This window comes from Cervus elaphus, chromosome 33, assembly GCF_910594005.1.
Source record: "Cervus elaphus chromosome 33, mCerEla1.1, whole genome shotgun sequence".
NCBI lineage: Eukaryota > Metazoa > Chordata > Mammalia > Artiodactyla > Cervidae > Cervus > Cervus elaphus.
The window spans coordinates 54,159,700-54,181,686 of record NC_057847.1 but is presented as its reverse complement, the minus strand read 5'-3'; the positions used below and the strand labels follow the sequence as shown (position 1 = coordinate 54,181,686).

The 21,987-nt window shown below is 38.9% G+C and overlaps 2 protein-coding genes across 6 annotated transcripts in view; one reads left to right on the top strand and one right to left on the bottom strand.

The window, feature by feature from the left end:
- GTDC1 (glycosyltransferase like domain containing 1) overlaps positions 1-14,819 on the bottom strand; it is a 449,516-nt gene extending 434,697 nt beyond the window's left edge. For 2 of the 5 annotated variants that reach the window (XM_043894878.1, XM_043894876.1), the window contains exon 1: positions 10,149-10,276. The gene's annotated coding sequence lies outside the window, so the exon portion shown is untranslated. Of the gene's footprint in view, positions 1-10,148; positions 10,277-14,726 lie in introns of those variants that run through there. The other 3 variants (XM_043894879.1, XM_043894877.1, XM_043894880.1) reach the window with 2 other exon arrangements.
- Positions 1,488-14,954, top strand: LOC122688516 (proline-rich proteoglycan 2-like). The gene is made up of 2 exons (XM_043894531.1): positions 1,488-1,587; positions 14,209-14,954. The coding sequence occupies exons 1-2, from the start codon at positions 1,488-1,490 to the stop codon at positions 14,952-14,954; spliced, it is 846 nt and encodes a 281-aa protein (XP_043750466.1).
- The last annotated feature ends 7,033 nt before the right edge of the window (positions 14,955-21,987 follow it).

Below are 21,987 nucleotides of genomic sequence, written 5' to 3'. Positions count from 1 at the left end.
TTTCACTCTCCTCTTTCACTTTCATCAAGAGGCTCTTTAGTTCTTCTTCACTTTCTGCCATAAGGGTGGTGTCATCTGCATATCTGAGGTTACTGATATTTCTCCCGGCAATCTTGAGTCCAGCTTGTGCATCATCCAGCCCAGCATTTCTCATGATGTACTCTGCATATAAGTTAAATAAGCAGGGTGACAATATACAGCCTTGACGTACTCCTTTCCCGATTTGGAACCAGTCTGTTGTTCCATGTCTGGTTCTAACTGTGGCTTATTGGCCCAAGAACCATCTAAAAATTAACACAGATTCTTGTCTGCAATTGTCCTCAAAGCCCAGTAAATAACACTTCCTTTCTGCAATGAACTATTTTTTTAAATACTCACTTCTATGAGGTGTCTTCTCTATTTCAATAAGTATAGGTGAAATAAAAGTAACTGTAACCTATCAAACTATATGGCTTCCCAGCTGACTCAGCAGTAAAGAATCTGCCTGCCAATACATGAGATGCAAGGGTTGTGGGTTCGATCCCTGGTTCAGGAAGATCACCTGGAGGAGGAAATGGTAATTCACTCCAGTATTCCTGCCTGGAAAATTCCATGGACAGAGTACAGTGGCAGGTTACAGTCCATGGCGTCACAAAGAGATAGACATGACTTAGCAACTGAACATACACACACATCAAGCTATGTGTTCGATCTCTGTGTTGGGAAAAATCCCCTGGAGGACACAGCAACTCACTCCAGTACTGTTGCCTGAAAAACATGGACAGAGGAGCCTTGTGGACTGTAGTCCATGGGGTTGCAAAGAGTCAGACACGACTGGGTACACACACACACAAATTAGCGACTGAACACCCACACACATCAAGCTATAGCTATGAATTCTTCTGTATATTTTGAAAAAAGTTTACTTTAGGAAAAAATAGTAACTGCAATCTACAAAGGGATCTATTTATTGTGTACTCCTCATTGTGGAAAGTTTCCAGAAGACAATAGTAGAATTCCCAATTTGGTCTACCAATGTTAAATTCACATATTTCTTATTAAATATAACTTATTTATAAAGTGTTTTGCTGCTCTATTTAAACACACACAATCACAGTCTTTCCTAAACTGCCTTATATTTGAAAATGGGAAAGTTTTCCAAATATTAATCACAATGATCCAAAATAAAATCTGCAGGGGAGTTCAATTATGGCACAATAAATGAATGACAAAGCATCTTATTTCAAAACCCCTGAGTTTTAGGATTTGAATATCTGTAAGAACATTCCTTTCATTACAGATTCAAAAGTTTAAGGCTTTCAAATGCTACCACACACCTGTCTCTGAGTTATAAGCATTGCTTCAGTGAAAAAATAGCTTAAAAACCATGAAATGAAATCAACTCCACATAAAGCTATCGCATGACTCTGATCGCTAATCTGACTTGTAAATTAGATGTCTGTAACTTCCACTATTCAGCAATCCACAGACTTTTTTTTCCTAGCAGGATGGCTATGTTAGCTGCAATGCACTCTGACCAAAAATGTGCAGTAGTAGCATGTCACACTGACAAACCGGATAGTACAGACCCTAAACAGAGGTTTCCAGGTAAGTCATGAGAAAATGTTTCTAGGTAGATGAATGATATAAAATCTGTGTTTTATATCCTGGGCTGCCAGGATTTTTGTTGAATGCTAGATGGAAAAAAAAAAATTGTTGAAGACTCACTGAGGAAAAAAATGGGATTTGACTTTAAGAGAATCCACCCACTTCATTTCTCAGCACTGTTTTCAAATCCTCTATGAAGTGAAAGTCACTCAGTCGTGTCTGACTCATTGCGACCCCATGGAATTCTCCAGGCCAGAATACTAGAGTTGGTAGCCTTTCCCTTCTCCAGAAGATCTTCCCAACCCAGGGATTGAACCCAGGTCTCCCGCATTGCATGCAGATTCTTTACCAGCTGACCCACCAGGGAAGCCCAAGAATACTGAGCTATGTTTCGATAACTGATATAAACAAATGTATACGAAAAGCAGGGATTCTAACCAAATAAAATATTGATTTTGGTTCAGAGAGCACTTTGATGCTCCAGTTTTCTTGTGATTCAATAGTTCTAGAAATTACATAGGTTTATTTCCAGTTCACACATGCTCATTAAATCATTTTAAGTGAATTTAGTTAACAGGTCTGAAGACATTATTAATTATTAGTAGCTGTTAGTATTAATTTATAATATTATGTTCTATGCACATTAATACTGTACAGCATGATTTTCTACTTACTATTGAGTTCCAACAGCCTACACAAAAGGATATTTTCCTAGAAAATTCTGGTTACAGTAGCAAATAGAAGCCTTTATTTACACACTCTAGGGGAGAGCAAACTTTCAAAAATTCCCCAAATGAAAACTTCCACATGAAATCACAGTCCTTATTTTGACCTTTTTAGTTTAAGCTAAAAGAGATGCTTAAGATGTTTTTCAGGTTAAGCTAAAAAAGATGTTAAGCTAAGAGATACTTCTCTTTACATTATTTCCCTTAGTGTAAGAAACCCCAATACTAAAAGGTGATATCTATATTAATTTCCATAAATAGGATCTTAAAGGTTTGATTACCAAAGCGATTACCATATATCATTATGGAATCATAATATATTACACATTCCCAAAGTAAAGATCAAATTTACTTCAACCACCCCCTCTCAAAAAAAAAAATCATCTTTATTCAGTCATGAAGTCCTTGGAATCACAGCAGGGCTTGATGCCATATTGGTGTCACATTCTGCCAGTAATCCAAACAGGCCAGCCTTCTTTTTCAACTTCTTTGTCTACTAGTGCATCACTGGACCCAGCAGGCAGTTCACCCAGACAATTTCAGTAACGGATTTTGGCTCTCTGTGTATAATAGATGAAAATCTTTACGAAGTATCCAGTTTGTCTTATAGCTGAGAGAGCTGAACCTGCTGCAGATGTCACATCTAAATTCTTGAACAGATTTTTATCATCAGTGCCACCTATAAAACAAGACAGTGTCACCAACAGCATTGTCCTAGAGAACATCTATTTCAGTAATGCTAATAAGCTTTCTGTATCACAATTGACAGTCATTTATTTGCCTAAAACAGAGATCAGCAAACCAGAGCCCATGGCCCAACATTTAGCCCATTGCCTGTTCTTAGATAATCATGATCTAAGAATGGATTTTATAATTTTTAATGACTTAAAAAAATTTTTTAAATGATTAATATTTTGAGACATGTGAAAATTACATGAAATCCTAATTTCAGTCTCCATAAATAAAACTGCATTGGAACACAACTACTCATTCATTTATGTATTTTTTTAGCTGCTTTCACACTGCAATGGCACCTTAACAGAGACCATAATCAACCATAAATCCTAAAATATTTACTACCTGGTGCTTTGAAAAAAGTCTGCTGACCCCTGGCCTAGAGAACATTTAGTGGGTAGGTAACACGACATCTAGTGTCTTTGCCTTACTTCCACCCACTGGTTTAGTAAGTATTTCTTCAGTAGGTCTATCACTCCAGTGCAGAGAGTTAACCATGGTCCCTCTGCTTCCCGCTTTGGCCCAGTCTTGCCTCTTTCCAAAGGGCCACCAATGCCGTTGGGCAGGAAGGAGGCAAGCTCAACTTCAGGTCAAATTCTGGTTCTCCAAAGTTGGCTTTGTCTGTATCCCCATGTTTCCTGGTTCTCCATTTTTGGCATATATCCACCATTCCCCATAGCAGGCTCCCTGTATGGACACCACTCTACAAAAGTCTGTATTTCCTACCAGAGACTCTAAGGCAGTAGTCTGAATCACAGCATTCTTTGATTTGCCAGCCGATTACCAGTTCTACCCCTGCCCTAGCAGCCACATGTAACGTGAATTTGTTTGGGGCCCTTGTGAACATTTTGCATACTTCATCACCCTCCTGGGTTCCATTCTTCTGATCATGAATACCCCTGGAGTTCATCAATTTCCTACTACATTCAAACCTCTGGCCTATAAATCTATGACTTCAACCTTGTCAACTAGTGTGTCATTCTACCTCTCGAGCTCAGTTCCTACAACAACCAGACATAGGAGTATAACACAACAAAACTCTATACAGTGGATCTCCCAACCTAAGACTACCCATCCCTTATTTTAGCAACTGACACAAAAAGGTATCTATTAGTATCACTCCCAAGCAGCATCCAGAACATCCTTTCTCTTTTCTCCCTCCACCATTGCTGGTTGGCCGAAAGTTTCTATACCTGCTTCATCTGAGAGCTACTTACCACCCTTTCTACACACCTGGGGTCCCAAGGATACCTGCATCTCGAATACTGATTCAGAATGCCTCTCTTGCTTATATTAAAGCTTTACCCACAACACTGTAAAGCAACCGTACTCCAATAAAGATTAATATTATTAAAAAAAAGCTTTAGCACTCCTATTTCTATTGCAAGCAGAAAAAGGGGGTCTCTTGCCACTGGGACTGCAATGAAGTAATGATTTTGACTAGACTTCCAGGAGTCAGAATATAATTCCCTACAGAAAGATGTTAATAATCCAAAACAAGGCTATGTCCATAGTATTAATGGCACTATAGAACCCATCTCTAATGCATATTATATTACTGCAAATAACTAATTCACAAACACATTCATAAGCTGTGGACTGACCATCTAAAAACTAGCAATGAAATGTCAGGAAGACTTCACAGCAGACAAATTAGCCTAGAGTGAAGATTTCAGAGAAAATGGCAGTTTATTTTCAGCAGAGGGGATTTCACTGCAATCCTGAAGAACCTGCCATGGAGAACAGCTCTTAAAACGGCGTGAACAGCTCACAACCAAAAGAGTGGTATCAAGAATGAATACACTGATGGAATCACCATTAACCATTATCTCAATTCTGAGTAGCAACAATCTAGCTAGCATCAATCTTAAATAAAAACGAAAATCTTTTTTAAAAACACACACAGGAAACTTCTGCCTGCTTGGAGAATGAACTCCAACAAGTGACATATCTTTACAACTAGAAAGAGAAATTAGAGGTAAGTAGTCCATATTCCAAAGGAATATGCAAAATATTACAACTTTAGAACTTTCACTTGATGAATCTAGCCTAATTTCCTTAAACAGCTTTCAAACTTCTTAGTATCAAGACTGTGCACTCTTGAAAATTGAGGACTCCCAAGAGTTTTTTTTGTTAATATGAGTCATAATTATCAGTACTTACTATATTAAGAATTAAAGGAGAAAATTTTAACTACTGATTCATCTTAAATTTTTTAAGCTTGACTTATAATTTAAAAATTGAGATATGAGATACCACACAATTAAGCTGATTCTCCCATCCATGGACACAGGCTGTTTCCAATTTTTCACTATTATAAAATGAAATCATAGATCTGTAGATATTAACAAGAAAAAAAAAAGTTTGCTCTACAGATTAAAGGGAAGAAAATCAGGTAATAAAATAGAATTTAGAGTTTACTGTCTTTTTTTTAGGTAAAAAAAATGCAACATTAAATATTTTATTAAAGCACTTGTTTCAGTAAACTGCTAGTATCTGAAAATGCAGGCATGTATCTCATCTCTATCAAGGCTGAGTTCCTGCAGAGTGGAAACTGCTTATTCATATACACTCTACAAATATCTGTTGAATGAAACAGAATTATTTTCCATTTCTAGAATGTGCAAGACAATGATTAAGCTCCAGTTTTGTGAGAGAATATGCTCTGCTTTCCTCTGAGTGATTCATTTTAAAATTTTAATGACATGTTAATATGAGAATATATTTTTGAAAAATTACTATACAAAAAAACTTTAGCGTTAAAAATGACACGGCTTTACAACTTTTGCAAATTTCTTTCATGTTTAACCTAATAGAGGACAGGTGGATTCTCTTATCTGCTTCTACATACAATCTGTTATGATACCTGTTTTGACTGAACTACATGAAAACAGCGCCACACAAGTATGCAGTGAGAAAAAGGAAGCATATAGTACTATTAGTATCATTTTCAGATAATTATGAATGTTCTTTGATACTACACCAAAACTTGACAAGTAGAGGAGTCGTCTGTGGGCTAGCTGTAATATGAAATTGAGTAGCACATAAGCTTTCTGTATTCTGTTACATGCTTTTTATAAGGGTCTTTTACCATAATTTTGGAATATTGATCACTTTGAAAATATTGTTTCACTGAGTTATTGCTGTTCAGTCACCCAGTCATGTCCAATTCTTTGCGAGCCCATGGACTATAGCACACCAGGCCTCCCTGTCCCTCACATTCTCCTGAATTTTGCCCAAGTTCATGTCCATTGAGTTATATAAACATTGAAGATCCTGACATAATTAACACCACAGCAAAAATGCACATTCATAACATCACCACCCATCCCACTGGAAAACTCTTTAAGTACTGAGAAACTGACAAGAACACAGCAGCTGAGGTAAGATTTCCAAAATTTTAATTTTCCCCAGAAAGGTAAAATTTTATCATCAGCAACAAATATTGTTGATCGTTTTCTCCTGAAGTGAACAAAAGATCGCTTTGTTCATTTTCAAGAAAATGACTGCCAGATATCTAAGTCTGAATAATCATGGTTTGTCTGGTATTCAAGCAAAAATGATACTTCATGTAAAATATGGCTAATTCAGCTTGCAACTCAAAAGAATACTTAAGTGTTTTCCTTGAGATAAAATACTCTGGATATACAGCAGAAGTGCCTTTTGCGTATGTCCTGTCTCATCATATATATATATATATATACACACACATATGAAATATCAAACATATATAGAATATTCAAACATCATACACAGAATATTAAAACAATGCACTCAAGTTTCAAGATTTAATAAAACTAATAATTTTTACTGCTTCGTTAAAGACACTCAAGTAAAATAGGCTTGAGTTTTTGTTTTGGGGTTTTTTTTTTTAAAAAACCATGAATGCATAGCAGTGAAGAATATGATGATTACTAGTAGAGTCTGGTGTTACTGACATTTAATATCTACTAAGATATTCAGTTTTACCTTTAGTATTAGCAGAGGAAATGTAAAAACAGTGGAAAAGGAAAAAGTTAGTATTACCATAAAGACAGTTTTAACCTAATGGATCCCCCTGAAAGGGTCACAGTGACTGACCAACAGGCTTATATACCACAACTTGTGGACTACTGCTGTCTTAAAAAAACACTGAAAGCTAATGAATGATAACTTGCCATCTTCAAATCCATAGTAAATGCCCTCCACCATAAAAAATACACTAAATACCTGTATGAATTATTTCCTTTTAACTCGAAATTGGTCCATTTTGTTCTGAAAGTGAATTAATAATAAATAACAGTAGCGATTAACATATAATGACCTCTGACAGGTATTATGTCATTTAATCCTCGTAACTCTATCAATTCTCTGACATTCATGTCACAGATGAGGAAGCCTGAACTGCAGAGAACTAAAGCCACACTTCCAAAGTGTCAATAATTACCAGTATTTATGGCTTCTGGCTTTACTTGTGGCTCAGCTGGTAAAGAATCCACCTGCAATGCTGGGAAGATCCCCTGGAGAAGGGAAAGGCTACCCGCTCCAGTATTCTGGCCTGGAGAACTCCATGGACTGTAAAGTCCATGGGGTCACAGAGTTGGGCACGACTAAGTGGCTTTCACTTTTACTTTAAGTATTTTGCCTACCTCATATTAGTCTTAACAACCTTTTTATTATCCCTTTTTCCCATCTTAACTCTTATGCTTTAATACCATTTTACAGATGAAACTTGTAATCAAAAAAGTAAAGTACCCTGCCCAAGATGACCCAACTGTTAGATCATCTATATAAATAAATCCAAGTCTGTCTCACTCCTAGGAGTACAGTAAACATTCTGCTTTCCTATACCAAATATCAACGTACCCTTTGCATATAAATAGACTGATGGTTACAAAAGTCTTACATAGTTTTGAACAAGACAACTGAGCAAGGCCTCTATTTGTAATAATTCTTGCTAATTGACTGTTTCTGTCATGAACTAGAACAAAGTCTACTTCCCTTTAAAACAGTATATGATCCAGATAAATAGTTCACTAATTCACATTATTAAACACTTAGCTGTGAACAGGACAATGAATCAATACAGATAAGCTTTCTCTTTAAAAAAAAAAAAAATACTCAATACACTCAACTGATATTATTCCAGTATTACAGATGAAAAAACTGAAACCCAGAGAAGTAACTAACTTCCCCCAAAGACATGTTGTTCACAAATGGTACAGTCAAAATCAGTCTGGACTCACTCTGAAGCCTAAACTCTTCAATTACATGGCCTGCATATATTAAAGAAGGCAATGACCTAGGAATTGTTCACAAGGTCTGTATACAGAGCTTGCTGATATCATAACAACTCTAACCAAGGCAATCAACATATGAATCATCTTGCATCTCAAAGATCAAGAGATGAAAAGGAAGCTGGTGCATGCTGAAAATAAAAAGCCATGTTCTAAGGTGCTTTAAGTAAAGCATTTATAAGTAATGGTGAAGAAAGAAATAAAATTCAGTTACAGAGGTGTCAGATGGCACACATCTCTGTGGCTAAAATAGGCCTACCTGTTTAAAAACAAAATAACGAAAAAAAAAGGCCCACAGGATAGCCACAGGCTATCTACAGATTGCACAATAACTTTCAGATGCCAGTAACCCAGGAATGCTGCAAACCTCAGTAAATGGCAGCAGAAATCACTACCCTAAGACACTAGCACTCTAATCAATCAGAAAAATTTTAATTTCAAGTTAGAATTTGCAAAAGTCAAGGGTTATGCCCACTGTTTGTTTCTATTTCAAGGGCTTACAGTACAAACTGTTGTTTAACATTAAACCCCAAGGTGGAAAGGAAAAGAATCAAGGTTTATCCAGCTCAATTCACCTTCACAACCTGTTGTAAGAACTTGCAGAAATACAAAACATCTTGAGCTTGGACAGAGGAATGTGGCTTTAACTTCAAACCAATTGTATTCTCAAGGAGTCCCCCCACACACTTGACGTTTGACAGGAAGGTGACAAAATGGAAGGCTGTGGTGTACCACCTAAAAGGTTAGGCATTACAGGCAAGAGATGAGCAATTACACTTGTCACAGAATACCATATTCTGGATTCCCTCTGTGGCAGATAAAAAAAAAATTACAGAGCAAACCTTACCTCCTCCATCAATGATTCCCAGCATGACCAAAAAGAATCAGAATCTAGTAATGTAAAACCAGCTGACAGATTTATAGAAGAAAAAAAAAAATTCAAGATTGAGGTCATGTCCCTTGACATGCATCATTTACACTAAGGATTCCCTCACTTATCTGAATTAATTTCACGTACCTCATTTCATTCAGATAATTGAAGTTTTCCTCTTAAGAGTTATAAAGTGTTTACCTCAATATAATTAGTAAACTGTCCACTTAAAAATACCACTACAAAAATTACCACCCCTTCCTCTCTACACTACACATATACTTCACCATCATTAAAAGTATGAGATTTTGGCCTTCACGGGAAATTTAGTTCAAAACTCCTCTTTAAAAAATTAGCACAAGAAATTCTACAAGAAAAGTTATGGTCATTACCTTTTTAATAAGTGTCTGCATTACTTGTTAAAGACATGGTAATTTGGATACTCAATACACGACTACTGTTCTGAAACCAAATTAAAGGTTTTAGACTACTAAAGAGTTTGATGACTTGCCTCAATACAATAACTGGGACTGTATGGAGAACAAAATCAAAGAGGTCTCTCTTTTTTATAAGCAGGCATTTAAGGGCCTCTTAACGAGAATTTACTCTACAGTACATAATTACTAATGAACAAAAATAGGGCCATTAAATTCACTTCTTTATAGTGCCATAAAACTTCTATTTGTAAGAAATATAAAAAATATACATTTAATCAAACTCAAGAAAACTCTAAATGTGCAATACCTAACAATACACAGTAAAAACTACATACTTTTTCTTCTTAAACAAATGTCCTGCCAGATGACTATGACTGATTTTTGTATATGGATATGCTTATAATTTAAAATACACAGACTCTCTGGTACTAATGATGGCAATGAAACGCCTAAACATCTTATGTGAATTCTCAATTTCTATATGAACACTGGTTTCCAACACCGATAACAGACTTACTGTTGATTACATCCAATTGATATTTGTGTATTGTCTATCACCTGCTATGTGTCAGGTACTGCAGTAAGTGCTGAGGACACTGTCAGGAACAGCACAAATTCAGTCCCAACACTCGAGGAATATAGAGTCTAGAAGGAAAGAAAGATAATGAAAAAACACGCTATGGGAAACTTGGTGGAATAATAGATACTTGGTCAAATGAAAGCTCAAAACTGCAAGAAGATCTGGGTAGAAAATCAAACACTTGAAAATAATTAGCTACCACTAAAATTTGATAAAAATAAACCAGTAAGTAACTCAGCTAAGAAGGCAGAGAACCAAGAGCAGAACAGTCAGGAAGTAATGAGTATGTGACCAGGGTGTTCTAGTACCAGACGCAAATGAAAAGCTGACCCTCAAAAAAGCTGAAATTATAACAGCCAAAGAGCCCAGCTCTCAGCTGTCCTGTTCTCAATATCTGACAAGTCAATCCAGTGAGTGTGAGCCTAAGAAGCAGCATCAAAGCATCCTGACTCTGCTAGTTCTGTCACCGTTGAAGCAGGACCCCAACCATCCACCGTGGATAACACCAGGCCCCAGTTCCAAGGGAAGAGAGGACAGCAAGGAGACAGACATGGTCAGGCAAGGACAGCTCTTGAGCAGGCTCAAGACAAGGTTCAGGTCCGTAGAGGATCCGAAACACACACAAGAGTAATACAAGAAACACATCAACTCTATGGACTAGTTAATAGCAAGGAAAGACTGTGGAATTGCTTTACTTTTAAAAATAAATACTCAAAATTATATTCTTAAATTTAAAAGACTAAGTGTGACCTTCAAGAGTGGGAGAAAAGGACTAGACATTCTTCCTAATTCTTACCAATTGTCTGATTCTATAACCTAACTCCATCTAAATCTATATTTATATTCTACATGCTTTACATATACTTCCCCAAGATGTTTATGGCATATGTTTCAAAACTCCTGATGAGTAAAAGCGTTTTTCAAAATGAGAATCTCATAGTCAAACTGAGTATGTGCAAAGGATATAAGAAGACATCATATCTCAGTGAGCAATGGATGCTCAGGGCACTGGAATAATTCCAGGTTTCACTTCCTGAAGGGGCTGAGGATCTTAAGGTATTTTCAGTCTTAAAAATCAGTTCAAAAACTGGGTAGAAAAGACAGAACGGGGAGTGGATAGGCCAGGTAGCCTGGGACTGAATAGGAACCAGCAATGATAGAAGAGAAATTATTTGCTCCCTATAATTAAGCACCATCATACTCTACTACTGGGAGAGGAAATGGCAACCCATTCTAGTATTCTTGCCTGGAGAATTCCACGGACAGAGGAGTTCATGGAGTCGCAGAGTCAGACATGACTGAGCAACTAACACATACACAACACATACATACTTTACTATACAGCTGTTTTTAGTAACAGTGCCAGGAGAGGGGGAAAAAGTGCATGTAGTCCAAAGACAATGTCCCTGTGAAGACTACTATTTATATAACTCAACATATTCAAACAGAAGTAACACTATGGAAACAGCCTTGCATTTGCCCAAACATTATTTGCCAAGGCTATTCAAATGGTGGAGTGGTGGTACTTTCCAAAAGAATTGCTTGAAAATTTTCCTCATTTTTTTTAAATAAACAAAACATTATAATAATCTATTAAAGAAAGAAAATATAAGTCTAAGAGAAAAAGAAAATATAGTGGGGTCTTGGTTTTTTTGTTTTCGTTTGGGGTTTTTGCTCTGTTTTTTCAGTATATCCATCGTGAAGCACATCACATCAGCCAAAAACTGTTTAAAGTATCATTTAAGGACAGCTTGTAAAGGTAGTCTGAACTCTGAAAGTCATGTTGCTTCCAGGAGTTTATATACTGAAAAATTTATCTTTATAAAGTGAAATGAAGGTGGCCTTAAAATGTGGCCTATGGTAACAATTAGGATCATTCAATTCACAATTTTCAAACTTTGCTCCAGTAGAAAAACTGCATTATTTTAGCTCTACGTGGTGTCCTATCAAAAAGTTTAAGTAACAGTGTGTTTCCCTGATTTCACAGTGGATAACATATGTTAAAGAATAAAATTCTCAATGTTAAGCTTTTCCCTCAAATTTTCTAAAATATTATTAGATACATGCTACCTCTTTCAGTATTGGAATTCAGCCTAACAGAGTATCTGATTCAACACAAAAACGGAAATGAGATATTTCAAGTTTATAATATCATCATTCATGACTTCCAGACACTCTGCTACCTTAAGTTTGATTAAGTCCAACAAAACCACAAGCATTTACAAAGGACCTACTACACTTGACATGAAGCATACACAGACGAATAAAGGGCAGTCCATCTTACAGGAAGCCCCCACCAGGGAAAGTGCACACCAGCCAGAAAGTCTCTACAAACGCCTGCAGTAACCACTGCAGTGGGAGATGCAAAGAATTCACCCCAGGCCAGCAAGAACTCCAGACTTCTGGGTTGAGGACCACTAAGAAAAGGGATGCTGAGGATGCTGGAATTCAATGACTACATGCGTACAGACCTTTCTTCTTTATTATATCAAGGTTACATACATCGCAACTCTATGATTCTTAAAATGCCAAGCTCCTGGAATTGGCACAGACTACCTGAATCAAGAATATGAATAAACATTCTTGAAATGAAAATAGTTACAAAATTCAAACAAACTGGAAATTATTGTTTCAATTGGTAAAATGTAAACACTCCTTAAATATAATTTGTATCTAATAAGTCCAAATCACAAACTAAGGCATATGCTCAAAATATGGGGAAAAAATTAAAAGTAATTATTTGGCTTTTAAGACATCAAAATCAAAACAAATTTTGGTACAAAAGTATCCACTGTGGAGGTCTAAATTATCTATCTACTTAAGTGTTCAGTTAAGTCAACTAGTTCTCTTCAGTTCATGTTAAATCTCTTCAGGAAACTTGGGTTACTTTCTGCAAAATAATGACGCTGAATTAAGTTAATAATCAATAACTAATCATCAGGTGCTGAAGTTCCTCACACACAGAAAATTCAGTATTTCTGCAGTCAGTGAAATTAAGACGTCAACATGGTTTCAAAACAAGAGTAAAGAAGCCTTAAGTTCTCGAAGTGGTAATGCTATAAGCTTCAGTTTCCTACCTTATCTCAGTATCAAGGTTCAGAGTTTACCTATCCAGTTTTCAAGTTCGTCAAAGAAAGTTTCCTGATTCAAAGGGTACTCCTCCCACCCTCTATACTAAAACTGTTTCTTTAAAACAAGATCCTAAGGAAAATGCATAAAGGCAGTGCGAGCTGAGGAGACTATTCCACATCAAACCTGGAACGCACTAATTAAAATTCGGTATTACACTTTGTATGTGGGTTCCTACATGAAACTCCCGCCACGCTTTAGTTTAAGGTTAAACAGGTTAATAGAATCCAATAAAATGGCTCTATTGAATTACACTGGATTTCTTTGAGCAGCTCCTTTACCTGACCATTCTGTTGAGCTTTAAAATCAACTTCAGGGGTAGCACCCAGGAACCAAGGCGAGCCACGGCTCACGGGGGCTGCACTCTGCAACCCACCTCATGTGGAAAATCACCGTCAACGCACGTTTTCCACTTCACACTGTGATACGGTGGAGGAAAAAGTGCATAGCCTTCTCTTTGAACCTCCCATCACACTGCCTCCAGGCGCTAACTTAAGAATTATCTCGAAGATAATCTAATGCAGTACAGTTCTCAGAAGACTCTATAAAGTTGCCTTCGCCAGAGAGGAGAAGGGGAAAAAAAAAAACCACCTCGCCCGAGACTAAAGGTTAAATTACTATAGTACTGCAACTTCGCTGTTGGGTACGTGTCTGGATTTACAGGATTAATTCCGGGAACATTTCCACCAGGACAAACTGCCTGAATCCCGATTAGAACAAAGTGTATGCTGGATCCTCACAGGAGAGAAGTGGCGGGGGTGCTCAGAGTGAGTGAGGTCGTTAAGTCTCTGCAGACTAAGTAAGGGGCTCCTGAGGTCAGGAAAGTGAGGGCGACAATTGGGCCAGACGCAAAGGGTCCTTCAGGCAGGCCTGCGGGCGCGCGGCGCGAAGGACCGCCGGCCCGGCCGTCTCAAGATCAGCGAGGAGGGCCCTACGTCCGAGCCCGGGAACCTGGCCCCCTCCTCCCAGCCAGAAGGCGACGCACCCCCACCCACTCCCGCGGCAGAGCGAAGAGGCGGCAGCGGCGCGCGGAGCTGCGGGAAGCCGGCTCGCAGAAAACGCAGAACCCAAGAAAAGGGAGTCAGAAAATGGCCAGTGTGCAGCAGGACTGAGACGCAGCAGCCCGGGTGCCCGGCTCAGGGCGCGCGGCTGCCGCGGCACCGCCAGCGCAGCGCGTGCGCCCGGGAAGCACGCCGCCCGCGCGGCCCTCAGCTCCGCCCCCCCCCCTCCCCCGGCTCCCTGCGCCGCCGCCGCCGCCAAAACCCCTCTGGGAACTCCGAGCCGCGCGGCCCCGCGAGGCGGGCGCCTTGGAGCGGAGGGGAGGGGCTGCGCTCCCCGCCTCCCCGGCGGCCCGCGCGGCTCCCCAGCCCGGAGCCTACTCACCTCCTCCTCCTCCTCCTCCTAGTCTCTCCCTCCTGGCCACCGGCGCGGCCCAGCCGGCGACGCGCTGACGCCGGGCCCCTCCCCCGCGGCCGCAGCCGCCGCCGCCGCCGCCCCGCCCGGCCCGCGGCCGCAGCGGCCTCGGGGCGCGTCAGGCGCATGCCCCGCCCACTGGGTCCGCCCACGCGCTCAAGACCCCGCCTCCAGCGCTGCCGGGACGCTGCGGGTCCCTGACTCAGCGGCCGCTCCCGCCCTCTGGAGATCACCACGTGTGGGCTCTGGACCCCCGCACCTCTTTTTACCTGTTCACTGCCCGAGGACCTCGCTTTGCCGCCCACCTCCCCACCTTTCCCATCTGTGGCCCGCACCCCTGTCTTCCCCTGAAGGTTTTTAGTACACTTTCCTCAACCCCTAGTCTGGTTGTAAGCTCTCATGCCTTCTTTTCTTTCTAGAAGATCTTCGCTGCTTACTGGGTCAGCCTCAGTTTGCAGTTTCTTGCCAATCCCTTCTCTCGTGGTCTCCGTTCCTCTCCCCGGTCTGCGGAGCCTCAGGGTCCCCGCAGGGACTGGACTTCTTCCCTGCCAGCGCTACCTGCCGTGCAGCTCCGACCTCCTGAGCGCCTGCTCTGCCAGCGCGTTCTCATTTCCCTCCCTCTGGTCACCTCGGAACCCTGTGGAAAAGCTCGCTTCTTTCTTTACCTACATTTTGAGCGTCTTTCCTGTTATCACTGCTCCAAATAACTTAAGATGCAGTGTCGGAGTTAAACAAATGCATATGCGCGACCCCACTCACCTGAAGAGTCTCTGAAGTAGTTAAAAATCACAAACCTGGGTCTTCCCTGGTTGTCCAGTTGCTAAGACTTGGTCCTTCCAGTGCAGGGGGCTTGGGTTCGATTCCTGCTCAGGGAACTAGATCTGGCATGCAGAAAGTAAAAAAGGATCCTGAATGCCACAATGATGATGGAAGATCCCAATTACCACAACTAAGACCCAGTGCAGCCAAATAAAGTATTAAAAAAATATCCCAAACCTGAGCAATAGCAGTGATGACCATCTTAGACTTGCATGGGTCCCATCCAATCTTTTTCTGTGCATTAATATATTAAATGACACAGGTCCTGTTGGGGATTAAAGTTCACACATTTTGCCTGTTGTTTTCTCCGCAATCTAACCTCACTTTAGCTCTTTTACTTTTAAAACTCATATTCAGTAGAAGAGCACCAGGATCTTTTAGATCTCCTGTTTTCTTACCTGTAAAAGGAGTAATGTGTTTCTTCCACATTTCAATTTCTGTGATTCCAAATCAAAGGGTTTTGTATTTGGAAAGCTCTTGTGGGTTAAATGAGTTAGAAGGCAGCAAAACATGCAAATGTAACGAGAACCCCGGTAACTTCATTTTAAAAACTGCAACTTGGAAGAGTTGGGCTGTGATGTGGAAATGAATTAAACATAACAAAATGAGGGAAACTGATTAGGCCTTTGGAGCTACATCCACAAGTTGCTTTAAATTATGTGAGTAAACATTATTATCCTTAAATTGAAGAGTAAAAACTATCTTACATTCTAAACAAAATCCAGGCTCTATGTAGACCCTTGAAGTTTAAAACCATTGTTGAACTGAACAACAGCATTATAAGCATGTGAAAGCCTAATCAACCATCTGTCCATCCCCTTTAACACAAATTGGGAAACAGAAAACTATAAATGCCAAAAGCTGAAAGTGAGTGTTCCTAAAAACACATAAAGCTAGTAAATCCTATCCATGGAACAAGTATAAGAAGAACTAACTCCAAAGGCTATGGCTGCCATTTCACTGCTCTGGAAATCCAGTCTTACAATGTTATAATTACCTTATCTAGTCCTTAATATCATCTGGAGTCTAATCTTTTCATTTTACAGTTGAAGAACTGACATCCAGAAAGGGTAAATACTACTCAGTATTACCCAGATTAATTGGAAACAAAGTCAGAATTCAAACTCAGATCTTCTGACTCACATATCTGCCAGCATCTGGGTTATAGTTACTAGTCACATAAAGTTATTACACATCAGAGGTCTTTGACTCTGCAGTTTTTCCTACATGACCTAAGTGATGTATGAAATTATACATGGCGTTAACTAGGAAAGTTTTGCTATCAGAGGTCACATCGTCCCACTGATTTCAACCATTCCTTTTGCATAAGCTCCATCTCACCTGGTCAGGGCTTGTCTTTGTTCCAAGCAATTCTGGCCAGGACACTGGGGTCATGTCACAGCCAAACACATTCATCCTTGGAGGTGCCAAGAGCTGTGCATGATTGTAAGTATTATGAAGTCCCTATTGCCAAGAAAATTACAACAGTACTAGGGAAATAAAATATGAAACATAAAATAATAAATAATTCATAATTAATAACAAAGGATTCAATTATAGAATCCAAATCTTAAATTGGAAATTAACCATGTAGATTAAGGGACGCCTTCTTAAAAGACAACAAAGGAAAATGTAAAAATCTGGATTTGGTTTATAGGAAAAAGGTAAAGGAAACTGCTTGAACAAAGGCCCTGGGGAGAAAATAAGCAAGCTAACAATGGGGAAAAGTTAGGAAATCAGATGAATCAAAAGAAGAGCTTCGTTTTGGAAACAACAGAAAACAAAGGTGAAATGATAGGGTAGAATCATTGATAGAGGACCTGAATTTGAGCCTGAATAATTTAGGTTTGATCTAATGAAATATCATTTTGAATTTGGCAGAGGGAGAGGAGTGGAAATGAAACAGGAGACCATTTGTTAGATTTTGAAATAGCAAGTGGAATTTAAAAATCAATGATAGACATAAATGTGACTAAGGAAAAGACTTGGGTTTAGTGATTCTAATACGGAATCAAAGATCAGTAAGAAGTTCAAGATGACTCTAGGGTTGTGATGTGTCAGTAACAGTATACATAGACCTTACCCCTTAGAATTCAAAGATCATTAGGCTTCAAATGGTACATACAGGCTCTCAGTTGCTAGAGAGGGAAGAAAAAATTTTCCCAAGGTATACCTTCCTATTCATCACATCCTCATTTCAGAAAAGTTTAGTTTGCTACTCAAATTAGAAGGTAAGAAAAAAAATCTCTCACACTTTCATGGGTCCTTTGCTCTTTTATGGTCGACCTATCTCTTTTTCCATTTCAGCCCCACTGATGTAAAAGTGCTCAATAGTGCAGTATATAATGTTACACTTGGAAATAAATCAATAAGTGTTTGTTAAATACATACCAAATGCTCTTCAGCACGCTGCTAGCCTGGAGAGCTGGATAAGTATAAAAAGGACCTCAGCTTTTCATAAGCTTATAATCTGCTTGGATAATAAAGGTCAACACAACTGACACAATAGAGGATACATTCCATGGATGGTGATACCAACCTGGGTGGACTGTAAAGTGTGCTTATACAGAAATAGTGGGAAACAGAGTTGAATGAATTGTAAATGATCTCATGGATACTACTCATCATTTAACAACTTTTCATCGACCTTTAAGCATGTTCTAAGTTCTGGAGGTAAAGCAATAAAATAAAAAGCTCCTCCTCTCATGGAGCTTACATTCCACATAGGAGAGACAGAGAGGAACAAATAAATACACTACTATCAGGTAGTAATAATTGTCCCAAAGAAAAGAAAACATGAGGATGACAAAATGAGTATATGAAAAGTAGGCAAGATGTTTCTAAGGAACATTTAAACAATGGCTTGAATGAAAGAAAGAACCAGTCCAGAGAGGATTTGGGGAAGGGCAGTTCAGGCAGAGAGTTAGCTGGCTCAGACGGTAAAGCATCTGCCTGCAATGTGGGAGACCTGGGTTCGATCCCTGGGTTCGATCCCTGGGTTGGGAAGATCCCCTGGAGAAGGAAATGGCAACCCACTCCAATATTCTTGCCTGGAAAATCCCATGGACAGAGGAACCTGGTAGGCTACAGTCCATGGGGTCGCAAAGAGTCGGACACGGCTGAGCGACTTCACTTCACTTCACTTCAAGGAGGTCAAACTGAGTGTCCTTAAGACTAAAAAAGACCAAGTGTTTCTGAAGGAAAGTGAAAGAGATGAAATAGGAAAGGTAAGCAAATTCTAGTAGGTAAGAAGGGATTTTTAAGGTCAGGTTAAAGTACAGATATTTGGAAGATTAGTCACTCTGGCATTCAGGATTAGAGGAGGGAAGATTAGAACCTGTAAGACCAGATGGAAGCCTGTGTGATAATCCAGGCAGGAGGTGATGTGAGGTAGACAAGGTTGACAGGCAAGGTTAGCAAGGAAGACAAAATGTCAAGGAGATCAAGTAATGGGTATTTATGAGGGGTGGTAGGCGGTGTTGGGTGGGGAGAGCCCACAGTGTCAAATGCAGCAAAAAGGTCAAGGAGAATAAGCATTAAGTAAGAGCTGGTATAGTTAACAAGAAAAATGTCATGTGTGACCTCCAAGAGAAGAGTTCCCATAGAGTGAGGTGCTGAGAAGTGAGGAAATTGAGACTGTAAACTTTGACTGTAAGAATCAGTACTACTCAGCTGTGCAATTTACCTTTTAGGTCATTTACATTTAGGCTAGTATCAAAATTTTAAATCTATGTTAAACACTCCCAGTCAGGTCTAATTTTTTGTCTCTGTACTGAAGGGAGAACAAACTTATACCATAGAAACATATCTTACATGTTTTTCTGGGCCCAAAATCAGTCACACCAGTGATTCATTGCTCTAAATGTAATTAGAGTTTACTTAAAACTCCAAAGGCATTTTTCACAGAAATAAAACAAACAGTCCTAAAATCTGTACAGAGTGTAAAAGATCCTGGGTAGGCAAAGTAATCTTGAGAAATTAGAGTAAAGCTGGAGGAATCATTGCTCCCTGATTTCAAACTGTATTACAAAGCTATAGTAATTAAAACAGTATAGTGTTTATATTAAAAAACAGACACATAGATCAGTGGAAGAGAGGAGGGAGCCCAGAAATAAACCTATTCATGTATGGTCAATTAATTTATGACAAAAGAGCCAAGAATATATGATGGGGAAAGAACAAGACTCTTTGGTAAATGGTGTTAGGAAAACTAACCGTTATTTGTACCATATACAGAAATTAACTTAAATGGATTAAAGACTTGAATGTAAGACCTGAAACCATGAAACTCCTCAGAGAAAATGTAAGCAGTAATCTTAACTTAGGTCTCAGTGATGACTTTATGAATTTGACACTGAAAGTAAATGCAACAAAAGCAAAACTAAACAAGTGGAACTACATCAAACTAATAAGCTTATGCACAGCAAAGGAAATCATCAACAGAATGAAAAGGCAACTTACTGAATGGAAGAAAATATTTGTGAATATTTTCTCATACAACTCAGTAGCAAAAAAATAATTTTGATTAAAAAATAGGCAGAAGGTCTGAATAGACATTTTTCCAAAGAAGATATACAGATGGCCACCAGGTACATGAAAAGATGCTCTACATCATTAATCATCGGAGAAATGCAAATTGAAACTGCAATGAGCTATCACCTCACACCTGTCAGAATGGCTATTATCAAAAAGACTAGAAATAACAAGTGTTGATAAGAATGTGGAGAAAAGGGAAACCTTGTGCTTTGCTGATGGGAATGTACAAATTGGTGCAGCCACCATGGAAAACAGTATGTAGGGTCCCAAAAAAACTAAAAGTAGAAGTGTTATATGGCCCAGCAATACCACTTCTGGGTATTTACCCAAAGAATTATATGAATTCAAACAAGTTAAGAGATACAGAGAACAGATTGGTGTTTGCCAGAGATGGGAGTTGAGAATGAGAGAAAAGGGAAAATCGTTTTTGGTTTTGTTTTTTATTTAAATGAATTAAATTTTTTTAAAAGTTCATTCTTACTCCTGGGATGTGGCAGAAGTCTAACAGTAGAAACACTAAGGCAGATATAGTACCATGTTGGTTATGGTTCCATTACTGCCACCTGTCAGATCTAAACCGCAGGGCTGTGGGTGTTACCTTGAACACATCACATAACCTTGCTGAACTCCAGGTTTTCAATAGTAATGAGGGATTTCTCATATTTTAGCACTTCTCTAAAAAAGAAACAAAGACCGTTGTGGGAGATTCATATGAACAGCTATCACAATTCCAGCAGATACTTTCTCAAAGTCTTTCCAAAAAGACAATTTGGTTGAACTAGACAATTTGGTTCAGCAACTTGTAAAACAATTAACAAGTACCTTTCTTCCCTGGAGACAGACCAGACTCGTTTTTGGCAGACAGAGTGAAAGAAGCAAGTTAAGTCCCCTTCATTTGTAGCTCTACAGCTTTTGCATCTGAGGAAACCAAGCCTGAGTCTGGCTAAGGTTTGTCTATGGATGCGTGTGCATGCCTTCTTTCAATTGTCTGATGTACATGGGTAGACTGTGTTAATTTGTTAGGTGTTATTTAAAGATGGAATGCTGTTAGCAGTCTTTTTTCTTTGGAATATTCTTCATTTAAGGGGGTCCAGTTGGGAGCAACTAATCTCTTGGGATGGTCTGGAAAGCTTCATTAAATTCAGTGAAGAAAAAGTAAGTATAAGTTATTCTAAAAATCATCAAGGCATATACTGTGTTTAATTTGCTGCCCCAAATGCTTCTCAAATCAGTAGTGACCAAGGATTCCTAGCATTAATGAACAATTACCATATTGCTGAAATCAACACCATATTTAGCCTGAAAAGTCTTCTCATTTTTGGTGCTAAAGAGGCCAAAAACATCAGTTAGCCTAGGAAGCATAAAATGTACTCTGTTGATGAAATGATTTCTTTAAATTAGGGTTTAGCTATTCCAGTGCTGTAATACAAGAAAATTTGCTTTATCATTGTTACCTTCTGGCCTAGATACAGAAATGTTTTATGCTGTGGTTCATCCTGTACCTTTTATCAAGGATAAATTCGTGTTTTTGTTTAAAAACAAAGAAAGCTTACATAATCTCTGCTGATGATTAGCCTTTCCAGTAATTATCTATTGCTTAGAATCAGTGTCAGCCAACCAAGTTCAGATGGCAAAAAAAAAAAATGTTTGATCTGCAGTGATGGGATTTAGAAGACTGTGTGTATGGAAGGTATAGTTATGCACATACAGGGAACATATTTATCTAATTTGACTGCCAGTGATTTAATTAATGTTTGTCAAGCACTTTGAACATGAAAAGAACTATCTGAAAGCTGAGAGCTATTACTCATCATCATTTTTCCTATTTGTTAAGCTAAAATTAACATACAAATGTGATACTTTTATGGTATCTTTGAGA

Bases quoted from the DNA above. Each gene is read 5' to 3' on its own strand.
- LOC122688516 (XM_043894531.1), top strand. From the start codon at position 1,488: ATGGCTATGTTAGCTGCAATGCACTCTGACCAAAAATGTGCAGTAGTA. The intron at 1,588-14,208 runs GTAAGTCATGAG...TCCTTCAGGCAG, and splicing joins CCCTAAACAGAGGTTTCCAG to GCCTGCGGGCGCGCGGCGCG.